Source organism: Rhinopithecus roxellana, chromosome 8 (assembly GCF_007565055.1).
Source record: "Rhinopithecus roxellana isolate Shanxi Qingling chromosome 8, ASM756505v1, whole genome shotgun sequence".
Lineage (NCBI taxonomy): Eukaryota > Metazoa > Chordata > Mammalia > Primates > Cercopithecidae > Rhinopithecus > Rhinopithecus roxellana.
In genome coordinates, this window is record NC_044556.1 from 92695616 (window position 1) to 92707866 (window position 12251).

Here is a 12251-nt window from a genome sequence, read left to right on the forward strand (position 1 = left end):
CACCTGGCAAGGCTGTGCATGCATCTTTTATTGCAGGTCAGCCACTCACACGATAAGAGCTTATGTCTGTTTTTACACAATTTCAGCTCTTTCTCTATAGGAGATAAGACTCTAACTCAGGACAGTCTTAGCATATTTGAGGCTCAGTATCTGCTTCTGAAGCTGGGAGATACAATCCCTGAGTTCATCATTTTCTTTCATCACTGTCTACTGAACTTAGGAGCAACCAACCAGCTTCACTATGTTCCTTGGTTCTCTACATATGGTCAAAGGTATTATGTGGAGTCAGTAAACTCCTTGCCTCTCAACGAACCATGAATCAAGAGTGTCAAATGCATTTATTTTGCATAACTCTCTGAACAGTTCATGCCAAGGACTATCAGTGTTCTCCATACTATTAGAAGTAGAGTCCTAGCATTTTTGGGTCCAATCATACTAAGCAGCCAACTCCAGAAGCCCCAAAACCAATGAAAGAACTCCATCCTTAATACCAAAATCTGTATTAGTTAGGGTACTCTAGAGGGACAGAACTAATAGGATATATACATATATATATTTATTTATATGTATAAAGGGGAGTTTATTAAGTATTAACTTACATGATCCCAAGGTCCCACAATAGGCTGCCTGCAAGCTGAGGAGCAAGGAGAGCCAGTCCGAGTCCCAAAACTGAAGAACTTCAGTTCGATGTTGGAGAGCAGGAAGCATCCAGCATGGGAGAAAGATGTAGGCTGGGAGGCTAGGCCAATCTTTCCTTTTCACGTTTTTCCGCCTGCTTTATATTCACTGGCAGCTGATTAGATTGTGCCCACCAGATTAAGGGTGGATCTGCCTTCCCCAGTCTGCTGACTGAAATGCAAATCTCTTTGGGCAACACCCCCACAGACACACCCAGAATCAATACTTTGTATCCTTCAATCCAGTCAAGTTGATGCTCAGTGTTAACCATCACATATGAATAAAAAATATAAAAGAGTATTTTACAAAATTATTGTACTATGCTATTGATGAAATACAAAGCAGGGAAAGCAACAAAAGTCAGTGTTCAGAGTCAAGTGTGCTGACTCAAGGCAGTGTGAATTTCCTAGGGCTGCCAGGAGTTAACAAATTACCACAAACCAGGAGCTTTAAAACAATGGAAACATTCTGTCACAGTCGTGGAGGCTAGAAGTCCAAAATCAAGGTGACAGCAGGGTTGGTTCCTTTGGAGACACTGAGACACAATCTGTTTCATGCCTTTCTCCTGGCTTATGGTGGTTCCTGGTAACTCTTGGCATTCCTTGGGTTGTAGATGCATCAACCAAATCTCTGCCTCCATCTTCATATCACCTCCTTTTCTGTGTGTCTTCTTTCCTGTCCCATATAAGGATACCCATCATTGAATTTAGGGCCCACCCTCATCCAGGATTATCTCATCTTGAGATTCTTAATTACATCTGCAGAGACCTATTTCCAGATAAGATCACAGTCACAGGTATTTGGGGCTAGGACTTGGACATCTCCTTTGGGGGGTACTATTCAACAACTTCAGTCCACTCTATGATACCCAAATTTCATGCTCATTTCACTTGCAAAATACATTCACCTAACCAACATTCCCAAAAGCCTCAGTCCATGACTGCATCCTAAGTTTAAAATGTCATTGAAATATCATCAGCTTAGAAGTCCCAAATCTCATCATCTAAATCATCTCCATCTGGTATGCATGAAACTCTAGGTACAATCCATTTTGGGGCAAAATCTCTCCATTTGTAAAACTAGAAAACAAATTAATTGGCCAGGTGCAGTGGATCATGCCTGTAGTCCCAGCACTTTGGGGAGGTCAAGGCAGGAGGATCACTTGAGCCCAGGAGTTTGAGACCAGTCTGGACAACATAGTGAGACCCTGCCTCTACAAAAAACATGAAAAATTAGCCGGATGGGTTGGGTGCAGTGGCTCACACCTGTAATCCCAACACTTTGGGAGGGCGAGGCAGGTGGATCATCTGAGGTCAAGAGTTAGTGATCAGCCTGGCCAACATGGTGAAACCACGTCTCTACTAAAAATACAAAAATTAGCTGGGCATGATGGCACATGTCTGTAATCTCAGCTACTCAGGAGCCTGAGGCAAGAGAATCACTTGAACCTGGGAGGCGGAGGTTGCAGTGAGCTGAGATCACGCCACTGTGTTTCAGCCTGGGTGACAGAGCGAGATTCCATCTCAAAAAAAAAAAAATTAGCCAGGTGTGGTGGTGCATGCCTATAGTCCTAGCCTGCTCCAGGAGGCTTAGGCTGGAAGATTGTCTGAGCCCTGGAGGTTGAGGCTGCAGTGAGTTGTGGTCATGCCACTGCACTTTAGCCTGGACAACAGAACAAGACAAAACAAAACAAAACAAAACAAAAAACAAGGGAAGGAAGGAAGGAAGGAAGGAAGGAAAGAAAGAAAAAGAAAGAAAGAAAGGAAGGAAGGAAGGAAGGAAGGAAGGAAGGAAGGAAGGAAGGAAGGAAGGAAGGAAGGAAGGAAGGAAATCTGCTTTCAAAATACAGTGCTGGAGGAGAGGCATAAGTCATTCCTGGCCAGGTGTGGTGGCTTACGCCTATAATCCCAGCACTTTGGGAGGCTGAGGCAGAAGGATTACTTGAGCCCAGAAGTTTGAGACCAGCCTGGGCAACACAGTGAGACCCTGTCTCTATTTTAAAAATAAAATTTAAAAAATAAAAATTTTTAAAAAGTAAGTCATTGCTGTCCCAACAAGGAAAAATTGGAAGGAACAAAGGGGTCACCATTCCAAGCAAGTTTCAAATCCAGCAGGGAAAATTCTATTAGTTTTCAAGGCCTGAGAATAATCCTCTGTGACTCACTTTCCTGCCCTCTGGGTCCACAGAGGCTCCATCAGCCCCTGCCTCTAGGCCTGCTTCTTTGAACCCTGCCTCTTTGGACCCTGCCTCTGCATCCACGGCTTTGTTCTGAGTCATTCTTGCTTTTCCTTGAAGGTTAGCATGGGTGTGTAGCTAATGTCTGGACGGAGGGAGGGAGGGAACAAAAAGAACAAAGGGACTAAAATGGCGCATTTCCGGGTTCTTCATTGTTAACTTTCCCGCGCCCAGGAAAGACAGTCGTCCACTGCGCAGGCGCAACCCGACCTCCGACGGAGAAAAACCGGAACCCACCTAGCCGCACCTACCGCCCCACCCCTGACCCGCCTATGTCCCGCCCACTGCCCTCCCTCTCCCGGGCCCGGGACATAAAAGCCGCTCCCGGCAGGCGTGTGGTGCGAACTTCCTTGGCCCCTGCTCGTGTGCGGAGCTGGGAACCTCACCTGAGAACGCTGGAGCGACTTCGTCGGCCTCCACCGCCGGAGACCGGTGAACCTCGCCCCTCCTTCACATTGGCTTGTAAATAAAGTTTTCTTTTACTTTGCCTACTTGCCTATTCTCTGGCATTTACTCTGGTGGTCGTCTGGAGCAAATCAGCTAACTACCTCTATTAGCCTATTTCCTGCCTGTGGAATCCCAGAAGTCTCACAGCTATTTTCATTTCATCTTATCTCTGTCCTTTTCTGTACAAGCTAGCAGTGTTTCTGCATATATAACAGTCTCAAAAACTTTGTAGGCCCCCTTTGTATTTCAAGGTTATCCATTCTAGATAACTCCATCTCTATTTCTGGCTTCTTCTGGGATGGTCGACTGGGTTCATGAGACATACCTAATCTCTTTAGCAAAATGTTGTCCAGCCACATCCTTGACCCTCTCTCTAGGGCACACTGTTCCTACAATGAGTTTCCTAACTTCAGCATCCTTTGTGAACTAGGTAGGCTGAGAACCTCCCAAAAAAAGTGCTGGTTTCTCTTGGCTTTTGGCTTAACAGTTATTTTATCAATTTATCTTCTCTATAATTTTCCTATAAGTACAAAGAGAAACCAAGCCACACCTTCAACACTTTGTTTGGAAATCTCCTCAGCTAAATATCTAAGTTCATTACAGCCTTCAAGTTCTGTTTCCACTCAGCAGTAGAAAACAATACATTCACATTTCTGCCACTTTATAATAAAGATGGCTTTTCTTCCATTTCTAATAATACGTTTCTTATTTCCTTCTGAGACCTTACCAGAAGCATCTTTAACATTCATATTTCTACCAGCATTCCATTCATGATATATATACGATGGGCCCTCCATATCTCTGGGTTCCACATCTGTGGATTCAGCCACCACAGATCAAAAATATTTAGGGGAGAAAAATAATAAAAAACAATAAAACAGTAAAAATAAAATAATAAAAAGCAATATAGGCCAGGTGTGGTGGCTCATGCCAATAATCCCAGCACTTTGGGACAAGAGGATTGCTTGAAGCTAAGGGTTTGAAAACAGCTTGGGCAACAAAGCAAGACCTCATCTCTACAAATAATAATTTAAAAATTAGTCAGGTGCAGTGGTATGTGTCTGTAGTCCCAGCTACTTGGAAGGCTGATGCAAGAAGATTGCTTGAACCCAGGAGTTCGAGGCTGTGGTGAGCTATGATTGCACCACTGCACTCCAGCCAGGGTGACAGAGCAAGACCCCATCTCAGAAAAAAAAAAAAAAAAAAAAGAAAGAAAAAGTAAAAAGCCAACAATATAGGAAAACAACTAGTTACATAGCATTTACATTGTATTAGGTATTATAAGTAATCTAAAGGTGATTTAAAGTATACTGGAGGATATGTGTAGGTTATATGCACATCTATGCCATTTTATAGCAGAGATTTGAGCATTCATGACTTTTGCTATCCATCAGGATCCTCGGACTAGTCCCCTGGGATACCGAGGCATAACTGTATTCTCCAGGGCAATAGAAGCTTTCTTTTCTATGCTGTTCACTTCCTCTGAGCCCTCACCAGAATCATCCTTAAAGTTCTTATTTCTGCCAGTCATCTCTTCAAGGAAATCCACTAGACTTTTTCTATTATATACCTTGAAATTCTCCCAACCTTTACCTGTTAGCCAATTACAAAGTCTCTGCCACATTTTTAGCTATGTGTTATAGCAGCACCCCTTTCCCAGTACCAAAATCTGTGTTAGTTTCCTTGGACTGCTGTGAAAAATCACCACACACAGGGTGACCTAAAACAGTAGAAGCATATGCTCTTATGGATGTGGAGGCCACAAGCGCAAAATCCAGGTGGTGGCAGGTTTAGCTCCTTTTGGAGGCCGTGAGGGAGAACCTGTCCTAGGCTTCTCTCCTAACTTCTGGGTATTGCTGGCAATCCTTGGCATTCCTTTCTGAGTAAATGAACCACTCTGATCTCTGCCTCCCTCTTCATGTCACCTCTACTCTGCATGTCATCTTCTTTTCTGTCTCTTATGAGGACACACCATTGGATTTAGGGCCCACTCTAATTCAGGATGATCTCATATTTCTAAATAAGGTTACACTCTCAGGTACCTGGGGTCAGTTCTTAGACATATCTTTTGGGGACCACTCTTCAGCCCACTACAGGCAGACTTCCTGTAGAAGGTAAATGTTAAGGGTTCAGGATGGAAAATCTGGGTGGGGGATAAGGCACTTGTCAGAGCCCTGTTTTCCCATGGCAGCAGGAACGTCCCAAGAGTGCTGTGTTCCCTGGCGAGGGGAAAGTCAAGATGAGCGTGGAGGAGCAGATTGACCGAATGCGGCGGCACCAGAGTGGCTCCATGAAGGAGAAGCGGAGAAGCCTGCAGCTCCCGGCCAGCCCGGCCCCCGACCCCAGTCCCCGGCCAGCCTACAAAGTGGTAATGCCTTCCCAGCTACCCACAGGCATGAGCCTGGCATCTGCCAACACTTCCTACTCCCAGGGCATGGCCAGCCGGGGCCTGGGGGATTTGAGAGGAAGGAGAGGGGAAAGAACCCACGCTGGGCACCTGGGAGAGCCAGAGAGTCCTCTCTCCCACCGGTGGAAGAGTCCTTCAAGTGTTGACTTTTTCTTGTTTAAAGAAAATAACTCACAAAAAGGAATGCCTTAATTATTTTTGTTGAAATGAATTATACAAAATTCACTTAATAGAGAATAGTACAGAATTCACCACACAGAAATAGCTGTCACTTACGCACGTTTCTGGAGCATCTCCTCTGTGCCTAGCATTGGGCTGGCTGCGATGAAGATAATCATAGTAGCTCACCATCACATGGCACAATATAATCCACAAATCCCTTTCATGTTATTTCATTTAATCCTTTTAGCAACATTGGGTTAGGAATTATTATCCTATTTTGCAGATGGGGAAACAAAGTGAGGAGAAATGAAAGGATTCCTGGGCTACACAGCTATATTAAGTACAGAGCTGGATGTAGCCCAAGACATCACTTAACTTTTCTTTCCATTAAATTTTAGAAATATGGAAAAATTATGACTCATAAGTCCTGTCCTCAACAGCTTACATTCTAGTTGATGGATTAGGACTTCGATAGTATGAAATCATTAGAAGTTAGCTGGGTGTGGTTGGCTCCTCATGCAAGTAATCCTAGCACTTTGGGAGACCAAGGTGGGAAGATCATTTGAGGCCAGGAGTCTGAGACCAGCCTGACAACAAAGTAAGATCCTGTCTCTATAAAAACATGTTTAACAAGTAGCTGGGCATGGTGGATGCACCTATAGTCCCAGCTACCTGGGAGGAGGCTGGGATGGGAGGACTCAAGGCCAGGAGTTTGAGATTGCAGCGAGCTATGATTCTGTGGCTGTACTCCAGCTGGAGCGACAGCAAGACCCCGTTTCTTAAAAAATCAAAAGAAGAAATCAATACAAGTCACACTAACTCAACTGCCCAAAATATATAGCAAAGAATGTGAATACAGGGTACAGCAGGATGGGGAACAGCAAGAACTGACAAGAGATGCTGATGAGATGTTGCCTCTGGGGCCTGGCAGGTGGGCAGGCTTTGGGTCCGTAGAAAGGAAAGAGGATAGTTCTGCAGTGGGGTGCGGTGGGAGCAGTGGGGTGGCAGCTAGATCAGGCGAGCTGGGAAGGGAAAGCGAGGACAGGGCATGGCTAGGGCTACCTGGAGGCATGGGTAGCCGTGATGCGATCATGACGCTGCTGTCCCCTAGGTGCGCCGCCACCGCAGCATCCACGAGGTGGACATCTCCAACCTGGAGGCAGCCCTGCGGGCAGAGGACCCTGGTGGGCAGGCCTACGAGACACCCCGGGAGGAAATTGCCCGGCTTCGCAAAATGGAGCTAGAGCCCCAGCATTATGATGTAGACATCAATAAGGAGGTGAGTGGAGCCAGGAAGGGCTGTAGTGGGAGACTCTGAGAAGGGACAGAGGTGGTAACCCCAGCCCCTCCATAGCTCTCCACTCCAGACAAAGTCCTCATCCCCGAACGGTACATTGACCTGGAGCCTGACACTCCTCTGAGCCCTGAGGAGTTGAAGGAGAAGCAGAAGAAGGTGGAGAGGATCAAGACACTCATTGCCAAATCCAGGTAACTGGCCTGGGTGAGCCTCTACTTCCTCTGCCCACCCTGGCACCTAGGACACCTGGGCCACTAGAAGTTGTTGGGGGCACAGAGCCTCCCCAGGGGAGAGCACATCAAGGTGGTGGCTCCAGGCAGCAGACAGGGCCCAGCTACCGGCAGAGGCAAGGATGCTGCTGTCAGGTGCTAGTAAGACCCGCCAGGCTCGTGCACATCACACCATCAAGACAAAACTGAAGGCTCGCCCTCTGGTGACTTCTTTTCCCCTTCAAGGCTGCCCTAAATGCTCACTTGAACCTTTTAATTCATTTGAGAACATTGAGGGTAGGGGTCTCAACCTGTGTTTTGCCAGGGTCCCACTCACTCCTAGGGACAGCCTTGCTGGGAATCAGAGACTGCACATTCATGGGGCCCTGGCCCTCCCTGCCAACCTCAGTCCGCAGGCCCCCCGAAGCCACTTGGACCATCCTGTCCCTCCCTCCATTTCTGTGTGTCTGTGCCTCTTCAGTATGCAGAACGTGGTGCCCATCGGCGAGGGGGACTCTGTGGACGTGCCCCAGGACTCAGAGAGCCAGCTGCAGGAGCAGGAGAAGCGGATTGAAATCTCCTGCGCCCTGGCGACCGAGGCCTCCCGCAGGGGCCGCATGCTGTCTGGTGAGAGGGGCTGGGCCTCGCTCCACCCTGCCAGGGAAACCAGCTGACCAGTTTTAGGGGAGGAAGCGCAGCACTGCTACCAGGGGGGCAGTAGCAAAGAGATATAAAGCTGAGGAGATGCTCCTCAAGGTTGAGACGAGCATCTATTGAGCACCAGGTACTGTGCTAGGCTCAGGGAGGTGCAAAGGGGCCAGAGTTGCTGCATCCAGGAGCTCAGAGCTGGAATGATCCTTGCAGCCACCTTAGGGAGTAATGGCCAGAGGCCATGCAGAGCATGGGGAGCCATTCTGCCCGGGCAGGCCAGGGAAAGGCACAGAGAAAAGATGATAACTGAGTTTGACTGAGAAAGATAAAACTATTTCTCAGTTTCAGGGAGAGGGCCAGGTATTCCAGAGTATCCTTTCATTTCCTGCTTTTGCTGCATGCAAATAGGAAGAATCCTAGAAAAGATGGTGCAGGCAACCAAAGAGTTGAGAGCAATACAATTACCACCTTGGCTACTGATCCAAACTCACTTTTCTGCTAAGAAAAGATGACTATGAGAAACTGACTTCACACTGATACAAAGGCTACCAGGTCCTGACTAGATGCTGATAGGGCTGAGATCAACAGGGTCAGCTTCTGCTCAGTCTGAGATATCATCCCAGAATAGATGAAAATGTAGTTGAGCTTTTAAGAATGAAAGAGATTCTGTATGAATGGGAGGGTTAAAGGGAGAGGAGAGACAGTGGGTAAGTCAAGGAGCCTGGGAGACTGTTCCCTTCATCAAGATAAAGGTGTTTAGGATAGAGAGGTAGAGTGAGAGTGAGAACTTTGAAGGCCAGTTAAGAGGAATGACTCAGAAGGGTGAGCCATGGTTGGAGATGACATTGGCAGAGGGGCGAGAGCAGGTGTGCAGGCCGCAATTCCGGTAGCCCAGGCAAGAGCCATAAGCAGGTTAGAACCGTGGCTCGGAACATAGTGGAAGGGATGGCGTTTCATGTTGGTGATTAAGGACGATTCAAATTCTGGTGCTCTGATGTTCCATTTCCTAATCTGTGAAATTCAAATCAAAATTCCTGCCTCCAGTTCTGGTGGTATGAGGATTGGAAACAATGTGTGCCAAACACCTAGCACAGTGCCTAGCATTCAGTAAGTGCTCAATATATGCTCGCAAGCCGTAGTAGTGGTGACAGTAGCAGTAGCGCTGTGATGCTGGTAGTAGTAGTTGAAATAGCAATAGACGAAGTAGAAATAGAACCATTTGTCATTTTGCTAATTATTTTAAATATGGATATTTTCAGAAACCAGAAGATTTTAGCTGCGGCAAAGAGGATTTAAGTAAGCCTTAATGAAGAATCTTCTGCCAGTTAGGGTGTAATGGACTTTAGAATGGGTGTCCAGGGAGACCCTTGGAGGTATTTCAGGGAGAGGCTGTCTTTAGGCTGGAGTTGAGGGGAAGAGAAGGGATAGCTTCAGAGAGCCCCATCCTGCAGCCAAAAGGCAGCAAAACCAGTTTGGCCGCAAGGAAGCAGGCCTCTGTTGAGCCTCCCTGTAGTTTAGCTCCAAAATGAACTTGAACCTTCCAAAGATCAGATTCCACATGCTCTGGGCAAAAGGCAACTTCCTGTTTCAAGGGGTTAGAGAGACAGGCCGGTTTAAAAACTTTGCTCTGCCCCAGCCCCAGCCCCTGGCTCTCTCTACTACAGTTCCTCAGCCAAAGGTTCCATGAAAACAAAACCCACCCGGCCTATCCGATTTCCATCTTGATACACACGGGCTTACATGTCAGGGTCTGTGTGCTGAAACCAAACGGTCACCTTGCTTTTGCCAAAACCCCAACTATTTAAAAAATGGCTGTGGCAGGGCCAGACCTCAGACTTAGCCCACTGTTCCCACCACCCCTGGCCTGTGGCCCAGCTCCCCAGAGCTACAGCTCTGCCAGACACAGCAAGGCTGGTCCTGGGCATGCACTATGCGGGCATAGGTTCACACCCAGGACACTGTGTGTGTGGCAGTGCTGGGCACAGGTCATGAGCATTATGTGCATCGGGTACAACGAGTAGAGTTCGGTGCCCGTGTGTGGTGTGTGGTGTGGACAGAGTAATCAGTGAGGAATGCTGTTATGCTTACAAATCCACCCGGTGCGTGCCGACTCAGGTATGTAATATGTGGGAAGTTATGGCGTTTTTGAGTTTGTACGTGTGCGTGGATGTCATGTGCAGTGTCTGGATCTGGTGGTGTTTGTAGATACATGCATTTATTTGTGTGTATTCAAGTGTGCAGTGTGAGAATGGAGGAAAGGTTTGAGTACAAATGTAGCAATGTGTGTATCTGTGTAAAATGTCTAAGGACGTTGTGTGGAGACCCATTATGAGTCCAGGTGGTATATGGTAAGCTGTTGGAGCATAAATGTACATGTATGTGAGTGTACAATACATTGGTGGAGGTGGTGTTTATGAATGCTTGTATTTATGTGTGATTGGCTTTTCTGCGGTATGGGAAATGATAAAGCATATTTGTGTATATGTTGTGTACAGTGTATATATTGCAGTTTTGTGAACTTATGTCTGTGTGCACAGGCTGGGAGAAAGTACAGTGTCATGAATGTGAGTATGTGTGACTGATCATTTCTGCACACATGTGGTACTTTGCACACTTTATAATATCACATATGTGTGATTCACATCTGCAGCACATGCAAATTTTAACTATGTTGATGGATATGTTTCTAATATATATTTAGTATTTTTCTGCCTTCTTAACAAAGTTCTGTTTACATATGACCTTTTCTTGCTCCTGTATTACATTATAAATATCTTTATTTTGCCGACCTCTGTTAAAGGAATGTCCTTAGGGCCACAATGGACATAGATCTGTTTGTAGCTATGCTAAATGTTCCCAAACTTGGCCGGGCGCGGTGGCTCAAGCCTGTAATCCCAGCGCTTTGGGAGGCCGAGATGGGCGGATCACAAGGTCAGGAGATCGAGACCATCCTGGCTAACCCGGTGAAACCCTGTCTCTACTAAAAAATATAAAAAACTAGCCGGGCGAGGTGGCAGGCGCTTGTAGTCCCAGCTACTCGGGAGGCTGAGGCAGGAGAATGGCGTAAACCCGGGAGGCGGAGCTTGCAGTGAGCTGAGATCCGGCCACTGCACTCCAGCCTGGGTGACAGAGCGAGACTCCGTCTCAGAAAAAATAAAAATAAAAAAAAAAATGTTCCCAAACTGTCACTCTTTTAAAGCTGTTATGTCTGCTTTTTACAAAACATTTTCTTTCCTCAGTCGTGCTTTCTTACAGATGTCAGTGGGCCTCCCAATTCCTCTGTCTCTTTGAATTTTCCTGTTTCTAATCTCCCCTGGGCTAGAAACCCAGCGAGTCAACACCTATTAGAATTGTGTATCAATAAGAGTAACTGGACTCTAAGGGGCCCTATGAGTAAATTCTGAGAGCCTCACTGCATTTCCTGTAGGCTGTAACCTCTATGTTGGCTTCCTGGAGATATTTTTTGCTGTGTTTTTGGTTTCTTGGCTGTTTCAGAAGTTGAGACTGCTAGATGACTAAGCGTTGGGTCAGTGATGTGGCTATGCACACGAATGTGTGTTTCAAAGTGTTTGTGAGTGCACGTGAAGTTGTAAGTGTTGGGTCACATGGAAGGGTGCAGGCTTGGAAGTACACAAATACGCTTATTGTGAGCTGTGTGCAATGAGTGTAATGACATGGTGTTGCCAGATCCCATGCACAAACTTTGTATTGTGTATAGGCAGACAACTTCACATCCATGCGAGAGCTACATGTGTTCTATGCACATGTAGGTGTATTAGATATGTAACGAGAGTAGCCACCTTGGCTCTTTCTCTTGCACAGGCGGCAGGGAAGGTGATGAGGTTCAGGGTAGGGTGGGGACAAGGGACTGGGAAGTTCAATGTTGGGACCCTTCTCTCGGTGGAAATGCAGTGTGACCCTGGCTGAGGTCTGGTTCCTTTCTGAGCCTGAGCGAGGATGTTGTCTCTGCCATCCTCCTGCCTCGCAGCTACAGTGAGGATGCATGAGGGTCTGGAGGCTGCATAGAGCTTGTCCCCAGTAATAAGTCTTCCCTTCTCATTGTCCTTCCACTTTACTATTCTTAACATGGAATAATAATGATAATAGAGTAAAATCTCAGTAATTCAAATGTCATTTCAGGCTTGTCTCGATTTGCTTAGGGGT

General features: G+C 46.6%; 1 protein-coding gene across 1 annotated transcript in view; it reads left to right on the top strand.

Moving 5' to 3' along the window:
• Window positions 1–12251, top strand: part of PLEKHA6 (pleckstrin homology domain containing A6) — a 159169-nt gene that overhangs the window by 141582 nt on the left and 5336 nt on the right. The window contains exons 23-26 of the mRNA XM_030934998.1: window positions 5553–5729; window positions 7042–7209; window positions 7285–7418; window positions 7918–8063. Of these exons, the coding sequence (XP_030790858.1) occupies window positions 5553–5729; window positions 7042–7209; window positions 7285–7418; window positions 7918–8063 (625 nt within the window). The remainder of the gene's footprint in view (window positions 1–5552; window positions 5730–7041; window positions 7210–7284; window positions 7419–7917; window positions 8064–12251) is intronic.